Raw genomic sequence first — 25169 nt, 5'->3', positions numbered from 1 at the left:
GAGCGAGTGCTCACAATTAACCAGAACTTACGTGCGTCTTTGACCGCAAGTGCTGAGGTTAAATTTACCCATTTCTCATTTTCCCATTCGCCCTTGGCGTGACGTGTAAGGTTCCTATATATTTGTCTCCTAGCTTTTATGAGGTCCCTATTATTATTCTGCTTTAAGGCCTCTAAAAGGTCACCTTTCGCCTGCCTACATGCCTTGTTATACCAGGATGGATTCCTATGAAGCCCACCATTGCTTGGTCCTATAGGATTTAGAATTTCTTTTATGGTACTTAGTAATACCGTATGTAATTGTCCCAGTTTTTCATGAAAGGAGTCCAAAGGATGCTCTTCTATGAGTACGACAACATCCTCCAATACTGGGATTATCTGGGTATACAATTTGGCTAACCCATTGGGATTTTTAGCCAACTTGTCCCATCTTACCCTACGTCTGTTACTAGATAGAGTGGACGTGTTAGGAATGTCAGGTTGGGGTGATAGAATGCCCCTGTCAGGACCCGGAATTATAAGATCTAGAATTAATGGGTGATGGTCACTCTCTCCACCCTAAAATCGAGGATTCTTTTCCAAGCCCTGCACTCCACAAAGATGTAATCAAGGCGTGCCCTCCTCCCTAGCTGATGGAAAGTAAAGGCAGGTGGTATATCAGACTTTAAGCGCCTGTTACACGCCCTTATCGAGTGGGTCAACATCAGTGAAGTAATTTGTAAAGCTAGAGGAGTCCATGCTCTTGCTGGGGGACCTGATACTTGAGGAATTTCCCAGGTATCGTCCTCCTCCTGATTTACAGCATCTAACAGACCTTCCAATCGTTCAAACTGGGAGTTAAAATCACCTCCCACCACATACATAAGACCCTCAGGGATGTTGGTTAAAAAGGAGGATAATTCCTCAATGGTTCCCGACTCAGACGAGGCACTCACGGGTCTTGAGTAGACATTAACCACTGCCAGTCTGAATCCATTCGGCCACTCCAAAATTAGACACTGGACATCATCTGTGGCTGTATCCATGATTTTAACACTACAGCCCAGATGGGATGCCACCCAAATAGTTAACCCCCCAGACGGGCGACCTTTTCCCGCCCATTTAGCGCAACTGAAAATGAGGCAAATCCCAGACGATATTGTTCCTCCCGTGCCCATGTTTCTTGGAACAAGCATATGTCATTCAAGTCAATGTATGAACCCCAGTCAGGGTAGGCCAGTTTATTACAAAGACCCGCTATGTTCCAGGAAAGAATTTTTAATGAATGGGAGTCAGGAGCAGTTTTAGGAGAATATGTGGGGGATTCTAAAGTAATAGTACTCGGCTGGCCATTTGAGACAAGGACAGCGGGAGTGTTATCAGTATCAGTGATGTCTGGAGCAGTCTCTAGGACTGCTGCAGAGTGCACCGCCCTATCACTTCTTGCCTTGCAAACATCTCGATGCAGTCAATCCACCTCTTCTAAACAACTATAGCTGTTGGGATGCAAGTAATTGATCTGCATTGGCATTTCCTGCAATGTAGGCCTATACCTAGTACCATCGATGGCACAGCTCACCCTTGTCCAACCATCATTGGCCCTAGGATGCAAATTATGATTTCTAGGCGGGTAAAAAAAGGACAATGGTAACAGTTGGATCATAGTGTTTCCCAAACTGCCCAGCCAGTTGGTAATATGCGGGGCAATCTGAGAACCCCTGAAAGTTACCAGGATACAATCACCATTAATCTCCTTTCTTGTGTGCCCCCACCCAAGGAACCCGCTTGACCATTAGTATTTCCCCTCTTAAGTTTGGCGGCAGAGGCCTGTGGATGTTCAACCAGCTAATCACCTTGTTTTTTAGAGAATCAAAGGGTTCTGGTACGGTGCTAGAAAGTTCCGGTACTCCGGCCAAAATTACGGTATGGGCTGCAGCCTCTGGAGGCAGATTGACCGTGTATGACCGATTTCAGGAGGGGGCGTTATGGGTGTTGTGGTCGCTGATCTTAGTTTGCGTTTTTTCTTGCCTTGGTGGGATTGTTGTCACAGGTAACTTTGGTTGCTGCACTAGAGGCACTGGCGGGAGTTGCCTCGAAAGAGGGGCGGGGCAGAAGTGGGAGGACTGACTATAGGTACAGTTATTGTCGTAGGTGATATAGTAAGACCTGTGGCTGGGATAGTAGCTAAATTAGCATGAGGAGAACTCCCCACATTCATAGTTGTCGCACCGGAGCTATTACCCAAAATTCTTAGTTGTTCCTTCATACCCCCTGTGACATTTTCAATAGCTTGCAGTCTAGTGTCAATACAATCAAGACGCACACAAATGGGTTCTAGAAGCTTCCGCAAAACATTGGCAATGAGTGATATAGACTGATCCCCCCCTCCACAAGAGCCCTCGCCAAAAATGAATGGACCCGCCTCCCCTAGCACCGACGGTTGGGAGGGCTGTAGTGGAGTCACAATTTCATTAACAGTCGTAAGAGGAGAGGGGTCCATTGTACCAGAGATGTTAGCAGCAGTACTAGAGGCATGATCCAATTTAGCCCTTTTAACCGCCTTAGATTGTCTAGATCTTTTTCTTTTGGAAATAGCACCTTCTCGAAGACCCCGTGCATGAGATAGACTTAGTTCGCTCCCTTCACTCTGAGTCAGGGCTGGATCAGACGATGGAGGTGGGGTGACTTCAGATGCAGATCGCTGTAAATCGTGTTGGGAGATTGAAGAGGACCTTAGCTGTTGTAGGACAGACTCAATTGTTTGATCAATACTATCCAAAAGGGATAGATGGGAGGCCTCGTTATCTCCGGGGATGCAATATTTAAGTTTAAAGTTTTTGGGTGGCTAGTGCTTTCAATGCCTTCTGTTAGCTGTCTTTCCAAGGCCGACAGTTCATTATTTACTACAGTGTTAGCTCTGATAAGGAAATTATCCAAAGTACCTGTGGCCATGATGGACGCAGCCGTCGCTTTACTCCATGTCTCCCTTGTTGTCATGGTGCGTTACTCCTGAAGTGTCTGGGTCTCAGACGAGACGGGGCACACGGAATCTAATTGTGGATATCCACCAAGGGGATGCCCAGAGAGATGGCCCAGTCCGGTCTCTCTCGGGCTCAAACGGGCTACAAAGGGTCCACCCTTGGCCCGGGCTTCGCCCTGTGCTCCGTCCCGCGCGCGTCCCGCGTGTTTAGGCGTGACTTAAATCGGTAGTAGGAGGGCTCGGGAAGAGGCCCCAGCTGCGGCCAATAGTGTTGGTGCAAGGCCCGCTGGACCTTGCAGTCCCGAGTCCCTGGTCTCCTCCTCCTGATGTGCGCGGTTTCTGTTCCCCGGTTATCCGCAGTGGCAAGAAGTGTTTGGACGACAAACGACACACAGTCCCAGCCTACAAGCGGCACCCACGGAGCGGGGGCCGCGAGGCTTGATGAGCAGTCAGTGGGCGGGCTCGGGAAGAGGCCCCAGCTGCGGCCAATAGTGTTGGTGCAAGGCCCGCTGGATCTCGCAGTCCCGAGTCCCTGGTCTCCTCCTCCTGATGTGCGCGGTTCCTGTTCCCCGGTTATCCGCAGTGGCAAGAAGTGCTTGGACGGCAAACGACACACAGTCCCAGCCTACATTCACTTTCCCTTCATTAAAAAAAAAGAATTATTATAATACAGAGGTAATTACTCGGTCACTATCACTGTACTGCAAGTAATTGGTATTAGTTCTAATACAGGAAAATACAGCCTTTGGGAAAGTCAAAAGATCAATGAAAGCTGGATTATCATCACTTCTCATGCCCATACTTATTAAGTCATGTCTGGCTAGAGCACATACTTGGCTCTCCGACGCCCTGTCCTGCTATCAGGCAAGACACACCCTTAAGAAAGACACTGGGAAGTGCGGACACTCTGGTCTTGAGTAATGTGAAAGGACCATCTCATATGGATGGCCATTGCCTCATTTCAAAGCAACACGTGTCTAGGAAGGGAAAGTCCACCATGGAAATAGTAGGAAAGATCAATCACAAAGATGGGAAAAGTCTAAAATAATAGGACCTGGCAAGGTCTTAAAAGCTTTTAAAAATCTGGAGTAGCTCAGAAACAATACAGCTCAAATACATTTCCTTAAAAGGAAAAGCATTATTTAGTCTAGTCTGAAAGCAGATCAATAACAAATTGTGTTTTTTTCAGGAAAATTTAGACCAAGGCAACATTTTATTTCATGTAGGGATGTGTGTAAGGCCCTGCTCTTTGCAGCACGATGGCAGTAATGTATGATGGGCGCTGTTGGACCTGGCATCATTGGCGTGGGTCTCCCTCCCTCTCTACTCTCCCTATCTAGTGGCTGGATTTAGATGTTCTGGGTGCTGTGCCACTGCTACTCAGTGCCACAGCGCAAATGCTCCCTGTATATATATATATATGACTGTATGAATAAGGATAACTATAATACCTACATTGGTGTAGCCTGTTTCAATAGTGAGTTACCCTCCATTTCACTGTCGCTACTGCAAAACAATCCATTCTTATAGGCCAGGATGGGCCAGTTAAAGATTGCTTTCTATCATCCTATTGGGCCCTAGGAACCGTATAGGAACATTGAGTTTGGTATGTATATGCTCAGGATATTGAGGGGCACCTTTTAGTAAGTACCGTTTATATGTTACATGTTTTGAAATACATGTTCTGAAAACGTGGTTGTTTCTTGCCTAAGCTTTACTGTTGGCTGTTGCGAGTATGTGTATTGGCCATCTGGTTTTGGAGCAGCAGGGCCAGCTGGGTCAGACCTGGCTGGAGAGAGAGAGAGTTCAGTATTCAGAGCATGGGGAGGGCTGACTCTTTGATCCGAGCAGGGCCGTGCCTGGCAAGGTGAATGATAGCTCCACCTCCCACTGGGAGTCTGATAGCAGACCCCCTCATTCTGAAAGGGCAGGATGTCGCCTCATAAACCAAGTGCTCCCGGACCCCACCGAACTGGTTCTGACCAGAGTCAGTTATTTGCAACCTTAGAGAACAAAGACTTTTTAGGTATAAAATGCTGCGCTGGAACTTTGACCAAGTGTGCTCCTTCTGGATCTCAAGATGAGTGTACAGAGGAAAGGACTTTGCAACTTTCATCAAGCTTGCCAAAGAAACTACCCTAGGGCCTAAAATCGAGAACACCTCCTGCAGAAGTCTCAGGGACATTAGACTTCACCCCGTCAGCCGTCGCAATTCCTGTGCGAGGAGTTCTGCTTGGAGGTTAGGCCTCTGTCGAGTAATCCGGAGCCCCTAGTTCTACTGTGAGGGCCGCAGACTGGGCACTTCTGAACTTTTGCTAAACCATGAGGGCCGCTGCAGCTAATAGAGGGATGCCGCCACGGAGAGCCCGCCTGAATCGAAATTAAGACTTTCTAAACTTTTGCTGAATCTGTGCGGGCCGCTGCAGCTAAAAGAGCTGCCACCGCTGAGCGCCCGCCTGACTCTGAACCTTTTTGCTAATCCTGTGTGGACCGCTGCAGCTAAGAAGAGAGCTGCCGCCACTGACAGCCCGCCTAAATCTGTATCTTCAAACCTTTTGCTGGATCCATGTGGGCCGCTGCAGCTGAGAGAGAGATGCCCCCGCTGAGCGTCCGCCTGAATCTGCACCTTCGGCCCTTCCGCGGAATCTGCGTGGACTGCTGCAGTTGGGAAAGAGCTGTAGCCGTTGAGGGCCCACACCCTTTGCCACTGTGCACCATCGTGATTTGTCCCGTGGGCCGCCGCAGCCAAGAGAGAGCTGTAGCCACTGAGTACCCACACCCTTTCCTACTGTGCATCATCGTGATTTGTCGTGTAGGCCGCTGCAGTCCAGAGAGAGCTGTAGCCGCTGAGTGCCCACACCCTGTGCTATTTTGCATCCTCGTAATTTGCCCCACGGGCCACGGCAGCTAAGAGAGCTGTGGCCACTGAGCGCCAGCCCCATTGACAACTTTGCATCCTCTTAATTTGCCCTGCAGCTAATAGGGAGCTGTAGCCGCTGAGCGCCTGCACCATTGACAATGTTGCATCTTTGGGATTTGTCCGGTGGGCTGCCACAGCTAAGGGAAAGCTGCTGCCGCTAGGAGTCCACCACGGAGCTGCACGACGAGAGCCATCGCCACCACCAGCCCGGGCCGCCGCAGCCGTGCGCTGCTGCCTCTGAGCACTCGTCTGTCCCCGAGTGCCCGAACCACTAAGTACACGCTGCGGACCTCAGCCTCCAAGACTTGTCGTCGCTGGGAATCCGCCTGTCACCGTCTCCGATTCTTCCAGAATCTGCGTGCTGTATTCCCTTCCAACGACAGGTATCTGGTCGCAACGGGTCGTGTAGGCCCCGGCTCTGAATTCAGTCAGTGTCACGCTTTGGGTGAATACGTTGTTGTCGCTTTGAGTCCCTACGCGTGGACGTAAATTGTAGTTGTTGAAACGCTTCGAGAGTTTTGAGTTCAACTGTTAGAAAAGGATATTATTTTTCTATACCTACCTGAGTTGTGTCCTTTTGTGGTGTCATTACTGCCTTTTTGTACGTGACCATAAACGCTTCACACACTGCCTCTGAGATAGGCCTAACTGCTCGTGCTACGTTACCACAGAGTTGAGCAGGGGTTATCAAAGGGGGTAGCCCACTTGCCCTGACTTAGGAAGAAGTGTCCCTATTTGGACAGTGGCGCCAGCCAGTGCCAACTAGAGACCCCCATTTCTAACACTGGTGGCAGAGGTGGGATCAGGACTTGCCTTTATGATCCACGTACAATAACTGGTAAACACCACTGGTGAGTGTAGACCAAGCGCAGCCACACATTTTTTTTATTGTTGGTTGCTTGTCTTAGTAGTGACTTGTTGATAGCAGCCATGAGTACTAGTAGTAGAGGAAGGCCAACGTCCAATGCTTCAGAGGATGTCATCTTTGAGGAGGAAAGATTAGATACCTATACTGCCAGACAGCTGAAGTCATTTTGTAAGCAATTTGCAGTCCCTGTGATAGGTCTCTATAGGAAGGAGAAGTACCAGATGGCGCTAAAGGCCTGGTGAAAGCGAGAGAGTCTGCCAGGGATGAGGAAGAGAACGCTGGAGGGCAGCCGGATGATGCAGTAGAGGGGGTGGGGATAGAACACCCTCCAATCCAGGTACTAGTGTATCTAACTAATGGATCGCTGGGTGAAAGGTAGCAAAGTGGAAACTTTTGAGCAGTTATATGATTTGTTCTCTTTTTTTTGAACCGCACAAGGTTTGATCGTATAAGTCTTATTACAGAGGATAAGCGCCGCAACAGCAATTAACCAGCGTGAACATGAGTGCTGTCCTGATTGGCGTTAAATAGTTCTCAGCCAAAGGAATTTTATAATTGTGGGTTTCTCTTACTCACAGTCATGTCGTGATGTTTTAATGTGATAGCCATATTACGTACGGAAACCCTCCAACAGCTAATAGGATTGCAATTAAAGCACTCTTTAACGGGAAGCACACAGTTGCGGTCTAGTCAAATCTAGAAAATACAACTCCCTACATGTTGTGATTATCACATAATTGTCTGGTGAAAGCTGGACTTACACTGTCAAGCCAGACCTAAACATCCATGTAGGTTAATGGCTTCCAACATGTGGAGGGAGCTAAAGACCGCATCTAGCGATGCTCAAGCTGAGCTGTCAAGCCAGACTATAAAAACTGATGTGGCCCACAAATGGCAGACTAGAGATGTCTTTCAAAGACTGACACTTCCAATAACCACTGAAGTAGCTATAGGAACGTCTCACCCGAAGGCATTTCAGTACATTAGAACCAGTTTTCTGTTAATAAGCCGCCTTGGGCCAACATCAACATTCATAAATAGGGACGAAACCTAGAACATGGTAAATAAAACAATATCATTAGTACCATGTGTTGAACAGGCACTTTCTGGTTGGCTGAGGCAATGTCCTAGCCAGGCAGAACGTACCACTCTTGTCAAGGGTGGGTGATTATACTCATTGTATAACCTGCGCTCACCCTTGGGTAGGGATTGAGCAGTCAGGCTCATCACAGAGGCATTGCGTAAAGCCTTGGCACAGCACTCACTCACAATAAATACACTGAGAGTCACAAAAGAGACTTCACACCTGATGTATGTAAATAACGTTTGTTTTCAACACACACAATAATCAACACAATATAAAAAATCATGTATTTCGGGGGATAAATCACACTTGGAAATATTACTAGTAGTGCTGAAAAGACATCAATAATATGCCCACTTGGGACAGATCCTATTCTAACCCCCCCCCATCCCCGCACCCTTACGCAGTGCGACACGTTGTCGACCCCAGGCCTACCCTAGTAATTTTTATAATTCAATACAACACAATTATAGGGTACACCCCAGCTGTCCGAAATATGTACATACAATGAATTATACCATTTTTTAGCAGCCCCGTGGGCTGAACCGCACGGGTAAAACCAATGTCAGACAGTGTTCTTCTGGCAAGAAATCACAGTGTAAAGCAACACCACCGGCCAGTGTCGTGAATCACTGGTGGTCCACAGACGGTCACTCCCACACACACGCTCACTCACTCACTCCGCACTGAAACGCGATGCAACAGATATTAGGCAGGTCGGTACAGAAAGCGATCACACACATACACAGTCAACAACATAATGTGGTGCAACTGATACCCAGCAGGCTAACTGATAGCACACTGTGGCCCAATTCTACCTTCACCTCATCTACATTGTCCTATGCCCACAGATGGAAGATAACCTACACCCCCACTCTCCCCCACCAGATACAAGGCCGCACGGTCCCAGGGAAGCCCCTAAAAAGTTCTAGGTGGTTCAGTCCTTAGTGTTGGGTCTTCATCAGGACAGTGCGACAGAGCACCCAGTCAGTCAAACAGCATGTCGGATCGGACTGTGAAGTCTAGGTGAGTGGGCTCCTAAATGCTCTAAATAGACAGCAGAAAAGGTACAGCCATGAGTACACGTACGGGCATCCGTAATGGGACTGTGGGTCAACTGATCCCATGCAGTCAAATGGCAAACCTCCTCCTTCCTCACGACTGTAAGCTAACAGTCACCTAGACTTCACAGCCTGATTCGATGTGGTTTAACTACTACACATCATTCATACAAGCGTCTCTATAGTGCTACATGTATATACTGGAATACTTGGCCTGTTATAGGCCAAACTGGTTTCACTATGTAAATTTAATGTATATATGTCACATTACTCTCCCCTTTCAATCTCGCTCACTTTGACCCAGAACACCCCTACCTATTCCCATACTACAGCATCAATGTTGCGTATATAATCATGTTCCGCATTTATGACCAACTGAGTTGTCTATAGGAAATGATTTATGCCTTGAAAATAAATGTGTGTAAACAAAAACAGGAACCCAAATAGGATCAGTCAGGGACCTTGGGAACTAACTTTTTATAAGAGACAGTGGTTCCTGAGAAAATGAGGAATGTGTATTTAATAAATATAGACCCAGTCAGTGCTATATTTTTGCCAGTATCGAGCCGGATAGAGGCATTTTTAATATGCGAAATAGTTTAAGAAATAGAGCAGAATTGCGAGACAGTGGGATACAAGCCTGTATCTCTAGACCCACATGTAAAACAGACAAAGTAAAATGGCTCAGGCAGTTTGTGGTTGTTTCTATAAAGCAGTATGTAGATTTTGAAACAATTAGAGAGGTCACCTTTACACAATATCAAATGCGAGAATCACTGTGAAGAAGGTTGACAACTATGTTGACTGCGTTTCGATCCTTACCAGGAAGATATTGGATCATCATCAGGACTATCAGATAAAGTGCCAGAAACAATTGCCTGCAAATTACTGTACATTAAGTAAGAACTTAAATAAGGAGAACAAAAATGAGGAGAGGAAAGGGGAAAAAGGAACAACGTATAGGGTGGTGAGTCAGGGATTAATTAGGCAGAAAACACATATACCACTTAACATTTTATATTGCATTTTGCATGAGTAGCAATAACTGGTGGAGATTGTGTGTAGGAGATGGAGTAGTGTCTACAATTAAGTCAGTCAGGGTATCTATAGATGTAATACATAATTCCATGCATAAGGAGAGCTTGTGCATAAGGTGAACTGCCAGTAAAGCCCAGAAGCATCTCGCCCAAATAATGGTCTGATCAGTGTGCCTGTACGTATATCAGTGAAGGAATACGTTGTGAGGCCGATCAAAAAAGTGAGTTCAGAGCATGAAACTCAATAACTGAAGTGGGGCCCTGTGCTGGAAGGCAGCAGACAGAATAGCCGGATTGCAGATGACGCGTGTTAACCTGCAGAAAATTGGAGGGGTGATTGGTTGGGGGGGTATTGGGTTAACGTGGCAAATCGGTGGGAGAAGAAATACGGCTTAGGAAGACTTACCGTGGGAGACCGGAGTGAGGTAACTGTGTAGTTACCAAGACTAGGGGCGGTGTCCTTAGGGATGGAAGATAGGGATGGCGACCACGGGGCAGTGGCATTATGAAGTGGATCTGGCAGCCTGGAGGGGAGGGGAGGGAGAAGTGGTTAAAACCAGACAGGAGCATGTTGCGGTCTGTATCGGGGCTAGACACGGAGAAACTTACCTCCGTATGAGAGCGATGCTCGTAATGCTGTTGAGGTGGAGAGGAGTCCGGTCGGCGACCGGTGGGTCTACAGGAAAAAGGGAGACTCAAGTGCCGGATTTCTATTGTGGTCAGAATAACTGGTGAAACGAGACGCAAGGCAGGCGGTTATCTTGGATGCGGTCTCAGCGAGGCATGTGTATGAAATCCTAGTGGACCGATGAGTGTGTGAGGCGGGGATATGAGGATCATGTGACTGACGCAAAGGGTCACAGGGTGGTTGTGGGCTGACACGCTGGATGTCTAGGCGGGGTCATGTGACCAGTGGCGCGGGGCGGCCATCTTGGAGTGGAGAGTTAAGGAGTGAGGGAGGTGGTTGCATGCATGGAACAGTTGCTAAACGGAAAAACATGTGGATGATGAAGGTGAAAGTTGAGATTCAATAGAATGACACTTTAGTGAAAGATTGGCTAGTTGCACATAATACGTGACTTTAGTTGCACATAATACGTGACTTTAAGAGAGTACTATCACGATATATATATATATATATATATATATATATATATATATATATTTATATGAAACAAAAGCTCCTCCTCAGCACGCTCTGCGCTCGCAGACACCGCTTCCACGCCAGCAGAAATGAGGAACGGACCAACGAAGTCAGCAAAAGGTGTTATATATATATATATATATATATTTCTCCAAACCTCCTCCTTACAGAGCAGAAATTAGCCGTACACCGCAACTGAGCTTGCATCCATTCTCCTTTTATTTCCTCAGCATTCCTGACATGTTTCGTTCTACACAGAACTTTTTCAAAGGATTATGCTTCACGGAAGTTACCATCAACGCTTCTGATTTTAACCTCTCACAGGTGTGAATGTTTTTGTTTCATCGTCCCGATGGGACACCCCTAGTGAGCCGCCAAGCATTGTGGTGTTTGTAGTTTTCCAAGTTTCTTTTTTAACCCTCCAGTGGGTAACGGTTCCTGTTATTCGAGATTTAAAGATGCAAAGTCAGTTGTGCCACTTCGAAGCCCACTTTTAAGGCTTACTGTGATCCATGCCAGAGCAGGTCTCTGGCGTCACCTGTCCACCCTTGATCGCTTTCACAGCACAAAAAGACGGTTCCTGGCGGGTAGACACTGGCGCACTTGCTGGAGGTGCTTAGCTTACGGTAGAACCAAACCGTTAAGTATTTCTCCAAACCTCCTCCTTACGGAGCAGAAATTAGCCGCACACCACAACTGAGATTGCATCCATTCTCCTTTTATTTCCTCTGCATTCCTGACATATATATATATATATATATATCCATCACTGACAGGATCCCATTAAGGTGAGGCCACACGAAGAAAATATATATATCAAGGGTCCTTCCGGGATCCTTTTTCCCTACATCTGGTGGTGAGTTAGTTCGGCGGACCTTACAGCCTAAAATTCCAATAAACCCACAAGTTGCTTGTAAGCAAAGACGCGCAACACAGGAGTATGCAACAGGCTTTCTTTTATTCCGAGATTACGCTACGCGTTTCGACACAAGCTGTGCCTTGATCACACTGTGTTGAAACGTGTAGCGTAATCTTGGAATAAAAGAAAGCCTGCTGCATACTCCTGAGTGCGCGTCTTTGCTTACAAGCAACTTGTGGACTTATATATATCAGGATCTAAAATAACAAACTATACATGTGAGTTTCACAATAACATGAGCACCGTTTCATTTAAACTAGTGACTAGCTGTCAGCAATTTTATAGAAGTAGGGTGCAGTGATAAATTCTACATAGTAAGTGCCAGTATGTGACTGATGGTGTTAAACTAAAAGGGGTTGTAGAACTGTGCCCTGACGTATGTGAAAAATTCTGCAACGTTACAGTTGCACATCTTTAGTGACTTGATGTGAGTACTCAATCGAAAAGAGTTGCCGGAGTTCTGCATATATTCAAGGTATCTTTCAAACAAATTTGGAGTTTGGACATGAAAGACTGCAACAGGGTGGAGTTACAATAGTGTCGTCCAGTCTTTAAGTTGGTTTCGGCCTGTGTGGATGCTGCCCATCCTCAAAATCCATTTAAAGTCCTCTTTAATGAGTAGTTGGGAGAGGACAGCTCCTCTCTGGGGCACTTTTATCACGCTCACTATTGTCCAGCGGATGTCATCTTCAGTGTGACCAAGAGTTTCGAAATGTTCTACCAATGGGGCATTTTGTGTTTAGCAGCAGAGTCTGCTCCTGTGCGGACAGATCCTGATCCATAATTTTTGTGACTTTTGGCCTATGTAGATCTTGTCGCATGGGCAGAAGATGGCATAGATAACATTGCTGGTGTTGCAGTTGGAGAACTCTCTGAGTGCACATTTGATGGTACCAAACACAAATTCTTTGCAGTCCGAGGTAAATCTACAGACAGTGCAGTTTCCACATTTTGCATGTCCTGTTAATCGTGGTAGACCCCAGTGTTCGTGTAGTGTACCTGTATTGGAAGGACATGGTAGTACGGCCCTGACTAGATGGTCTTTGATGTTTTTGCTTTTCTTAAATGCGAAGAGGGGTCTGTCTAGGTTTAGTATCCCTGCATTGGTGACACTCTATTGCTTTTGTATGCTTTTGCGTAGTTTGTGTGATGATGGAGAGAAAGTAGTGACACAAACAATGCGATCGAGTTGTTTTTTGGGTGTGGGTTTAAGCATTCTCTGGGGCAGTACCATGCTCTTTTTAGAGCATTGCGTACCAGTCTTTTAGGGTATCCTCTGGTAGTGAGTTTGAAGCTGAGCACCTTTGCTTGCAGAAACTGTGAGTATGGTAATGAATCCCTCAGAGCTATAGGATGGTCGCTGTTGTCCTTGAGCAGTGTATTTTGTTCCGTGGGCTTCCTAAATAAGCTGGTGATGAGTTAAAGAAAAACCGCATCCACTGCGAAATTTGAAATGTTGGTGTTGTGAATGCCACTATTTCTTTCTTTCTTTCTTATTGTTAAATGTTGCTACTGGGACCAATTGTTTGTTGTACTGCTTGATGCCCACAGGCCTTCTGGAGTACCTGGATGAAGCACAGAAAACGACGCAGAAGACTTGAAGTACAGCAAGACCAGGAGCAGCAAGAGTCTTCATTGATGCCGCTTAAGTTCCAGTCGAAGTCCAACAAAGTCCAAGTGTCCAGACTGCTGAAGAGTGTCTTGGTTTCAGAGAGGAGTCTTTTTCAACAACAAATCTGAGGACCCACCCACAGGCGGGCCCTTTAGTACCCTAATGTAAAAGGTTGGACGAATCAGGGATCAATTTCGGAGGAGGGGCTGGACAGAGGGGAGGATACTCCCCTGTTCTCTGTCCAGTTTCATGCCGGAGCAGGGGGCAAGGATTAATCAACTGGCTCAAATCAGAGTATGCAAGGAGGGCACTAAATGTGCCCTTCAAAACAGTCTGGCAGTGCTGGAAAGCACCCTCACCTGAGCCCAATACATCTAAGTCTTGTTTGGGAGGTGGTCACACATCCCTGTGACAGGAAACATATTGTTCTACCTTCCCCTACTCAAGCTCAGCTCAGCAGCAGGAGGGCAGAATCGTGTATGTGGTCGGCAGCAGCACTAGCTTTCTGGAAGGCCCTGAAAGGCTATTACTGGGAGTAAAGGGTGGGAGGGGAATCCCCCAATGATGCCCCATACAAGGGATCGTGTTGGGGTATGATTCCAACATGTTTGATACCAAACATGACCAGATTCAGTGCAGCCATCATATAGTTAGACATTCCGTAACGACTGATGTCCACTATATACCTTAAAATGGCTGACCACACTTCCAAAGCCTGGATAATCGACTCAGAGGTATGTGAGGGTGTCCTGCTCATGCAGGGGCACCGTCACACTTGTAACTAAGCTCCATGCCATCAGGACTGAAGGGCCCACCATAGGGGTCACTTATAGGTTTTTAGTGCAGTGACCTCAGGTAGAAGGATACCTTTATCTGTTGTGAGGGGTGCAAGCGCCATCTCACACAGTTTACAATGGCAGGCCTGTAGTCAGAGTTTAAGTGGACTCCCATGGGTGGTACAATACATGCTGCAGCCCATGGGAGACCCCTGGTGTACATATGCCCTATATATACTAGGGACTTATAAGGGTCCACCAGTAGCCAATTGTGGAGGTACCACAGTACTTGTATTGTATTGTATTGTATTGTATACAGGATCCCGACAAACTACTGTCTAAACACACTGATACCAGGCAAAAAGGGGAGGGGATAACCATGCTAGGAAGATCCTACTTTCCTACAGTCAGGGCCTGGGATATCAGGAGTAAAAGGCTTCAACCCCCAGGGTGGGCTCAGAACAGGAATCCCTATTTGTTCTGTGGCCCTCTGAAAGCGGTTCTGACAGTATATTACTGGATAACCCTCTACACAAAAAAAGACTTTTAACCATTCGGACACAATTCCCAGAGTTCTTGGTGCAGTGATTAGGTAATCCGAAGGGAGGCAGTAGGCAGCCAAAGATCAGGGCCATAGTGGTGGGTGAGGGTGAGGTTAAGCGAGAAATTTACCCATCAGGAAGGTTTTGCCATCCTTTTTGAAGCAAGCCAGAGAGGGGATTCATCTGATGGCAGGTGGGAAAGAGTTCCTTATTCTTGGAGTAGCCCTGGAGAAGGCCAGATTGTATGTTTATTTCCTCCAAAAGCGTGCAGGTTGGAGCAAGAGGTCTCTGGCCGACCAGGAGTTTCTGATTCCTCCGGAGATCACAAGTTTCTGTGCAAGGTATGCAGGGGAGTAAGCGTATAAAGCCTTGTGCGTGATGCATGCTAGTTTGAGCTGTATTCTTGCTTCAAGGGAAGCCAGTTCAGAGCTTTTAGGTGTGGAGAAATATGGTCGAATTTCCTTGTGCCGGTAAGTAGTCTGGCGGCCACATTGAGGCAGGCTTTTAAAGGTGCAAGGGAGACCTTGGGTAGACCCCAGAGTGTAGAACAGCCATATTCCAATCTAGAAATGACAAGTGCTTGGACTGCCATTTTTAGGTCAGGAGCATCGAGGAAGGGTTTAAATTTCCTGAGGTATCTCAGGTGGAATCTGGCTGATTTGGCCTCGCATGTTCAGGTTGCTGTCGAGGGTAATTCCAAGGGATTTGGCCAAATCTACGATTGTCGGTGGGCAATTTAAGGCTGTGATAGCTTCAATCCATGATTGGATCTCAGGGTTGGTGTTGGGAGGGGAGATAAGGAGAAATTCTGTTTTCTTTGAGTTTAGTTTGAGTTGATTGGATGTGAGCCATTGGACAGTGAGTTTCAGAGCTTCATTCAGGGAGAGAATCTCTTCAAGAGATGTGATTTTGATGTATATCTGAGTGTCGTCAGCGTACATATGGTAGGAGATGTTAGCAGTGCGTAGTACTTCGGTGAGTGGTTCTAGGTAAAGGTTGAAGAGGGTGGGGGAAAGGGTTGATCCTTGAGGGACTCCAACTGTGACCGGGGATGGTGAAGTTAGGTTGCCGTTGATTAGGAATCTCTGTAATCGGTTTTGGAGGAAGGACCTGAACCATTCAAGAACTGTGCCCTCCAATCCGATCCTGAGTTTGAGGCGTTCAAGAACTTTTTCATGGTTGAACGTGTTGAAGCCAGAGTAAAGGTCCAGGAGGTTTAGAAGACAGCATTTGCCTTGGTCAAGGGCTTGGAGGGCATCATCAACGATGTGGAGCATGGTGGTTTCAGTGCTGTGCCCAGGTCGAAATCCGGATTGGAAGCCAACGAGTGGGTGGAAGTTGTTGATATGTTGACTTAGCTGCTGTTGCTCACAATTCTCCAAGACTTTGGCTAGGAGGGGCATGTTGGATATGGGTTGAAAGTTGTTAGGGGAGGCTAGATCCAGCGACGGCTTTTTCAGAATTGGGAGGACTTGGCCGGCTTTTATCGAGTCAGGTATCATTCCCTGCCAGAGAGAGGCATTGATTATTGCAGTCCAGCTTGGAATAATAGCTTGGGCGACAGCAACAAGGCAGTTGGATGGGAGCAAGTCATTAAAATAGTTATTCGGGTTTAGGGTAGAAAGGATTTTGGAGACTGAGTCGTCATCACAGACTTCGAAGTCAGTCCAGTGAGCCTGATTATTGGATGGAGCCTGTGAGGGCGTTGCGGTAGAAGGAGGCGGGTCAGGAAGGGGTTGCAGGTACGTGATGGAGTGGAGTTCGTTGCCAAGGGCTGAGATTTTACCAGCGAAGAGAGAGGAGAATTCTTCTGAGGATATTAGAGGTTTGGGGGCTTCTTTCGATGATTTGGCCAGTTTATTGGATTGGTATTTGACCAGTTCGAAGAGCTTGTGGGGTCTGTTCTTGGCATTCTCTAATTCAGTTTATTAGAATTGAATATGTTCCTGTTGTAGACATTTCTGGCTTGGCTTAGGAGTTTTAGATGAGCGGCAGAGGGGTGCTGCCTCCAGGTTCTTTCAGCTTGCCGAAGGGCTCTCCTCTCATTGTTGAGGGATCCTGTGAACCAGGGGTTTCTGTCTTTGATTTGGGTTCTTTTCAGGTTTAGTGGGGCTAGATCATCTAGGATGTTCAGTATAGTCGCAGAGTAGTTATCGTTTAGGCCACCGACTGTTGTGAAATGCGGGGGGAGGTCGGATTTTCAAGGAGGCACGAGCTCCCTGTAGTCCAGGTTCTTTATGTCTCTGATCCAGCCTTTGTGAATCACGGGTTGCGGTGCCCTGGTCTTGTGGGTGCCAGGTAGAAGGAAGGTGATGCTGAGGTGGTCAGACCAGTCACATGGGTCTATGGAGGTGAGTTTGGCTGATGATTCTTTGGAGATAATCCAGTCAAGAGTGACCCCTTTTGAATGAGTTGGTAGAAAGCAGGCTTGGGTCAGAGGTCTTTGATGGCATTGACATGTGTATCCTTGGGATCGTTCCAGTGCAGATTAAAATCGCCACGAAAAATATCATTAGCGTTGGTGGAAGCCTTAGCTGTGATGAACTTAATGAGAACTCATCAATATGTATGAGGAAGATGCACCATCTGCACGTATTGTATCAACATGCAAAATGATTTCACATACACAAATCATTTTTAAAGACATGTTGTATTTAAGTAAGAGTAATCCTCCAGGGACATTTATATTCATCCACATAAGCTTAAGTCAAGCCACACTTCCAAGATTACAACAGATAGGAACATACCAGCTCTCAAATGTTATACCTAGACCAGTGCCTAATTTGAGCCAGAGGTTTCCGGTGCTCGGCACTAGTACTTAATTGTGAACACCAGCACTTATGACAGTCTGCCACATGGTGACACTGTATGTGTAATCTAGGCAAGGGCAGAACAAGAGTTGTTTATTAATCCAAAAAAAATTAAAAGCAACTAAACCCCCACTAAACCATTCTTTTAGTTTTGGGAGCCTGAATTAGTCCGAATTATCACACTTGCAGTAGTGTTATCGTTAGTAGTTGTGTAGGTTCTGTCGCTGGTAGCGGTAATGGGTGGTTCAAGCTGCAATGGCCTCCTGGCGAGGGCCCTGGCAGTACCTAGACACTTTGGCTGCTGGAAATACTGGGGGAAACGTGTAGGTCAGTAATCCAAAAAATGGAATATGGAGTAGATCTGCACCACTGGAAATACATAATTTTGTGGTAATTCCAAGGGTAGAAAAGCTGAGAGGGTCTGAAATCCCAGCTGTTTTACCGCCACTCATAATGGAAAAATAAAAGTGCACATTTTACCTGATCAGCTCTTCGAAGAAGTCCTGTTACAACCTGAAATAATAACATATCATGATTAGCGATGCTTGAAATCACTTAAAGATTAAATATTTGTAGCTTTACACCAGCACCAAAATAATCTAAGAAGTATCACACAGGCCAGGACGAAGGATTTTAGTACACATCAATACCATTCCATCATCACATGATCTGACATACAGGTGAAAAGGGGCTGGTTGCACCCACTCAATATAGGCATTTAGCAGAATAACAGCAAACCTCTGTATACACCCACCCAACAAACCTTATAAATGCAGCAGATTACTCAGCGAAAGAATGATACACAGAGTGGACACAGACTTTTAAAAACCTGGGTTTCCCAGATTTATTGTCATCTCTTATTCTCAAGAATTCAACAGTGGTCTGCATGTGATCATTATACAGCGAAAGGCTACCATCACTTCCTGGAAGAGTGAAAGAAGGCATTATACTAAAGGTTGTATTTTATTTGGTTACAATATCATTATAAAGAAGAGTTAATAAAATATATACATTTATCCCAAAAAGTCCTCACGAGCCTCCTAGACCATGTGGCAGCGGTGTGGCCATAGGTGTGAGACCACGTAAACAATCCACAGAAAACCTCTTAAAAGAAGAGCATACTCATAACTAGGTTATAGTTCTCGCTGAGAAGCACTGTAATTTGCCAGTTAAGATTAGCAATGTACAAAAAACAAGACACCCACCAAGATTTTTTCTTTTCAGTGTGTCTTTTGTTCCTGTAACGTTGGTAAAGTACTGTATTCTTCATGACAGGCAGCGCAAGTTATGGCGTGTATATTGCGTATTACTATCCATAACTGGTGAATATGAGTGGTTTTGCAGACATTAGCTACAACTCAGTCTTTAATAGGGGTGGGCGAAGAATTATGCTTCGCTGGCAGAGTTCCGAAAAACTTAGCGACGTGACGCGGAGTGCAGTTTTTTTCTCTCAAGCAGCTTGCCATCAGTAGGTTGGCGAGCACTCACAAGAAAAAAAATCACGCTCTAGACCTCCTACCGGTGAGATTTCGCCGAGGCTTTGTCTTTAACTCGTTTTTTCCCCAAGAATTTCTTTATTTTTTATTTTTATTTAATAATTCACTTTCATGTCAACCTCCACTGTGAATGGGCTGCACAGGGGTAGGGTGCAAGGCCTGGCCTATGGCTCAGTTGTTTTCTTCTCAAAAGTGATGTGAGAATAAAATCAGTGAGGAATTAATCAATATTTTTTCTAGTCTGTTTCAAACAGCTCCTTGGCATTGAGGTGATAAATGTGCGAACATATGTTATTGGGCAACATTTATTTTCACAATAGATGGCCCGTTCAGTGGTTGAGAAAGCTTAGTGGTTGGAGTCAGAATGCTAGACCACCATTGTAATCTTCTATTGGCGACTTGTGGAAAGTGTGGGTGTGCATTGTATTTTTTTCTTCAGGATACATAATGTTAACCATGTAATCAGATCCTATATTCCTTTATTGCCATCGAGGGAGGGATTCTGGTTTGATCAAACCATGAGGCAGAATATCAAACGGTTTCCAAATATCACCAAAACCCAGAGATGGCAACATAGGAACATATTTACACATTACAATTTATGGAATTTTATATCACAGAAATCTTAATGCTGGGAAAGAAGAGAAATCAATTTTATTATGTGGTTTAGGGTTATAAAATAAATAGGGTTTGCTCTGTTTTGCTATAACATGTTCTGTCCGTTAGAGTCAGAGCTGCTGCCATAAAGGTAGGACTAACAATGATTGTCATTAGGGCTAGGAGCCATGGAGCGAGGAGTGTTTCAGCAACACTCACGATCGACCGCTATAGACGCCAGTCATCTGAGTATGAAAAGAATATGCACTGGCGGAGCAATGGAGAAGTGACATAGGAAAAACACTGGAACTGAGTTGGAGGCTAAAGGCGCCTCAATAAGAATGGAGATATAATACATTTGTTGATTCTTAATGTGCATCTGGCGCGGCACAGCATGATAGACCCCGGGGCGTACGCGCATTTCGCCATGGGACCCAGAATGAATGAAACGGTTAGTGTCAGCGGAGCACGGGTGGACTCAGCACAGTTCCTAGTGGTGGCTGGACCCAGGTGGAGAATGACTCCGCTGAACAATAAGACTGTCCTAACATGGTGGCAAAGAGGTTCCATAGGGACCAGTAAGCACAAATTGAGGTAGCAGCAGTTTGACAAGACGTGGAGTGCTGCAAACCCTGAAATGGTGAATGGCGCACAGACATGAGATTGAAATTAGTACCACCCATGCTCAAAACACCCGCAGGCAGAGAAGTGAGGTGGGTGGTGGGTAGTCTCTCCCTGACCCCATTTGTATTCTTTTGGAATATACTAGTGACTCGTGCAAGGAAAAGCTGCCCAACTTTCGTTTCTAAAGCAAAGACAATGTAGAGAAATGAAAGGCATTAGAACATTTAGAACTCTCATGTGGTGAGGCACCATACATAGCGCAAGCATCATCCATATTTTCAGACTTAACTTTCTACGTTAATGCTCAGATTTGGGGCAAGCCAGGGATGGTGGAAGAGTTGCCACTGCGCTTTCAGGACATGGAGCTAAACGCCCATTAAAAATCCTGCTGTCTAAATAGTGCTGGAGACTCTGGATTGCTTTCCCTGCCCCACCTACGATATGCTGAAGCACTTGTAACAGCCTATCACATCGTACGCATTGCAGCACCTATGTGGGTGGCACAGATGGAGCACAGGTCTCATTAACACTTCTCCCCTTGAAAACGCTGATGGCAGTGTGGTACCTCAAGTACCTAGATATGCTTGAACAGCGTTCTGATACCCATGCAACAGACATGGGAAAATATGCTAGACTGAAAGAGGGTACTCCAGCAGGATAATATCTAAGGGAGGAGAAATTGGTGGGGACTCTGCCAGACTAAATATGAACACACAAATGCCCCTAACAAACATTCTGATAAGCTGAATTAAATTAGTGCTCCTATCACTTTCACTAGGAGAACTTTTGCGAACAAAATTAATATGCAGCTCTTGATGAGAGTGTCTTGCGAGAGGACCGAAGAAAAATAACGGAATAAATCCATAAACAGATACGCACATAACAGAACCTAAACTAGCCACGGAGGGCCTCCAGTAGCAGATGAGTGCAAGGCCAAAGCCACAGGGGGCCTGAAGGGGCCGGGCACCCCAATAGATATGCCTGGCCCCCCTGAATGCAACTACCAGCATGTCAGAGATTGCTTTCGAAATTAAAGTTTGCTCTGCAGTGCTTATGGGACTGGTGAGGTCCACCCACAGGCAGCAGTACAAATAAAAATAAGCATTTGCAATGCAATAGGTCTCGCATTTACGCAATTTTAATCTATTAGCATTGTAAATGACAATGCGTTTTATTATGTTTCAAAAACCAAAACGTAAATAAAAGGCATTGTCCTTTACATCTATATGGATAAGAGACAAGATCATCGTCATCTTAAATTTTACTGTCAACTTATCCAAATTGCGCAATGGCAATGCCATTCTGATACGATCGGCCATGGGGCTTTCTGAAGTGTGTGTCATTTAGATCTGTGTTTCCACTTGCCTTCTAGGTAAATAGTTTTCACTCTGTCCTAACAGTGTAATACTTAATTTTCCTCCTCTACGACAGTAAAGTTTTCACAAAGATGAAGAACAAACAGGGATGTAACCAACACATTATTGAGAGGGCAACAGAATAGGGCCATTTGAAAGGTTTATGTGCATTCTCCATCACTGCTGTACCCCACAGACACATAACAGAACACAATGCACCACTATCTCTTAAAGTCTGCAGCCGCACTAGACTTATATCAATAATGATCAGGTTCATACTTCCACCTCTTGCAGGTTCATACTCTCACCTCTTGCAGGGTTCCATCTCCACCAGCAACTATGATGAGGTCAGTCATTTCCAGTAGCTCTAGAAGCTTCTTTGCCTGCCCTTCGTAATCTGTCTGAAAGATACAGAGATCCAAATGTCATTTCAAGTAGAGGGCTAGAAACTGCAAAACCAAAAGAGAAAGTTTAAGATGGGATCAAAGGTAAAGTAAAGAGACAGGTCTTTCACTGGGATAGAATGGAGTCAAAGTAAAAAGTTCAAGTAAGTCAGAATGAACTGATATTATCCAGGAGGACAATCAAACCCACTGACCATAAAACAATCCCCAAATGATTTCCACTGCTGGAAGGAAACTGCTCCTGTAAAGACCTTTAAAGCTACTTGTTTAGGACTTCCAGGCAAACAGTTTTATAAATGGTTTTAGTGCAATGCAGCAGCTTAAAAAGTACCTGGGTTCTAAAAAGGGCATAGAGATTGATCTTTTAGACAAAGAACAAGATAAACCAACAACTTGAAGTCCGATACTCAATCAGAAATTAAGGAAATTAGCATATCATCACCACTGACATTAATAAACCTGGGCAGATTATTTCATGAAATGAAAACCATTACATGAACCTTTTATAAGAATACATCTAAACAGAGCATGGTAAGGTAGTGGACATTTGGACAGAGCGCTGGAGATTGAAATTAAGTTGCCAGAGGCTTATAGTTCTTACCTTCACAATTGTCACATCCAGACCAGCCAAATGTAAAATTGGAGCAGCGTTTTTTTCAAAAAGATTCCTTGCTTTCCTAAAGGAGAGAAATGACCCAGTGAGTAGTAATAGAGAGAGGTGGCCTCCCATGATGGGCCATTACCAGCCTGTTTGACTTGTTACCTTATCCCTGCTCTCAGGGGTGGTTAAGGGGCACCGTACACAGGTGTCACTGTTTCCTGTCTCCAGCCTCATGGACTCGTGTAAGTAGGCTGTCACCCTCGTACAAACAAGCTCCTCCTGTGACCATGTAGCCAGTTCCACTACCCCAGGCACAGTGTCATTAATATGATTTGAGAGCAATGGATTGAGTGGGCTCAGCTCGGTTTCTAGAGGTCAACATTCTATTGAATTAGGCTTTTCACTCAGTATCATAGGGTGGCTGCACCCTATCTAGTCTCAGTAATGATCCTCAGGAGCTACACTTCATACAATCACGTGAGAGCTGTAGTTTCACTGCAGGATCCTTAATAATTAAGTCCCTTGCAGTATCCCCTTAGATTCTGCTTCCATAGACTGAAATATCATACTAGTTTTTCTTTTGGTCAATGTCCTGGACACACAAGCCCCTTTTTCTGCACATATTCCCAGGACTCAGGTGTTCCAAACTGAAATCCTCTTTCTGTTAGTGTTCATATTAGAAGTACAGTCTGCCTTCTCATTTGCTTATGCGAATCCTGGAAGAGACATGCTTTTCTACCCTCATAGTGGTCAAATGAATACATGATACATACATGAGGTCATTGTTAATGGGTCATGCTGCCGTGTTTGCCCGCTATGTTGTCAGTTCCACAACCCACATTGGCGTGAATGGCAAACGCACCGCAAATTGCCAAAAGCACCGCCCAGTGTTATTGTAATGGTAGTCGCCCCCAGAAGGCTTGGCGCAAGGGGTGGAATCTAACTTGGTTTGAGGCGTGCCTATCGCTGTCTGCAGACGCCCCAGCCCTACGCACACGGCCACAACTGAGTCCTGTGAACGCTTGTTTTACCGGATTTCCGCGCACCATTTTCTCCGAATGCCGCGACCATTGCTGTATGGAGACGGTCCCAGCACAATGCACACAACCACAAGGAAGTACTGTGAAGGGTTTTATTTTCGGAATGCCGTTGTAATACGTAGCGAATGCCGCGCCCATCGCTGTATGGCCACACCCCCAGCACAACGCAGACGCCCACAATGAAGTACTTTGAAGGCTTTAGTTTATCGCTGTATGCACACGCCCCCAGCAGAACGGCCACACCAACAAGGGACTACTTTGCCCCCAAGGTTCTTTTACCCTTCTAATGTATATGGTGGCCAGCTGCATTGCCTATGTCCATCTGCTCCAACTGTCATTTCCAATGCTGTGATTGGTGCTGTGGTTCCTGAGATTACCCGCCTCAAAGGTTTGGGCTCTCTCTTTATAATATTAGTATGGATTACACCACAGAGGGACTTATTGACTAAATTATCGACCACACACTAGAAACTTCGCAAGGTATAAAACATTGGAACTTTTACAGAATCAGTAAATCTCTATCTACAACTCTCTCTGGTACAGAAGTAAAGTATAATTGTGAGCCATTTGGTCTGCAATATACTGCAGGGCACCCTTCTCTGTTTAGGGGATACAAACCCTTTAAACCTCCTTTATTTCACCTTACTACATAATGCTTTCATGCACAGGAGGTAAAGTTATTTACCTATGCTTACTAACACAGGAGCTCCTCAGTGACCCAGTGAATTTGAACAAGCACTTTTAACAGTTAATGTAATGTAACATTTTTGTTCCTTTCACTATTTCCTTGAAGGTCTGTGAGACCACTTCCCATTCCAGCTGTCTAAGAAGTGGGCTTCCCCTGTTGGACAGCTTTGGTTACCTGGAGCTTCAACTTTGGAAATAAACAACTTGTTCAACAACTCTGGAACTGGTCTTTGTTCAACAATGGCAGAAAAACACCTAAATAAAAGATGTGCTATTGGACCTACATTCCACAATGTGTCACAGTTTCTTTTTTTCTCAGGAACAGTACTTAATTTTCTATAGTCATTTTTATTTAGTCACTATCAAAAGCAACTTTAGATAGTAGGACAATCAGGATCTCATGGTAGGCGATAAGGCTTTATGAAATCCCAAGATAAAAAGAAAAAATTACGACAGGACATAAAAGTGAAATATTTTCGGCTCAAGGGGACGAAGTGTTGCTGTTTCAATCAATAACTGCATAGTTTGGGTTCTGTCTGCGCCACGGAAAACTCCAAAGGCACATAAGGCAGCTCCTTACCAACGTGATTTCGATTAGATAAATGTAAGGGACATTTCTGGCAAAACTGTTCCT

General features: G+C 45.5%; 1 protein-coding gene across 1 annotated transcript in view; it reads right to left on the bottom strand.

Annotated features, from left to right (window-relative positions):
* AGK (acylglycerol kinase) overlaps positions 1 to 25169 on the bottom strand; it is a 226117-nt gene that overhangs the window by 163461 nt on the left and 37487 nt on the right. The window contains exons 4-6 of the mRNA XM_086952969.1: positions 22809 to 22884; positions 22112 to 22204; positions 18212 to 18244 (exon numbers count right to left, since the gene is read on the bottom strand). Of these exons, the coding sequence (XP_086809095.1) occupies positions 18212 to 18244; positions 22112 to 22204; positions 22809 to 22884 (202 nt within the window). The remainder of the gene's footprint in view (positions 1 to 18211; positions 18245 to 22111; positions 22205 to 22808; positions 22885 to 25169) is intronic.

The sequence above is a fragment of the Lissotriton vulgaris genome, chromosome 1_2 (genome assembly GCF_964263255.1).
Source record: "Lissotriton vulgaris chromosome 1_2, aLisVul1.2, whole genome shotgun sequence".
NCBI classification, from domain to species: Eukaryota; Metazoa; Chordata; class Amphibia; order Caudata; family Salamandridae; genus Lissotriton; species Lissotriton vulgaris.
The sequence above is the reverse complement of the archived record's forward strand: the minus strand, read 5'-3'. Positions and strand labels throughout refer to the sequence as shown.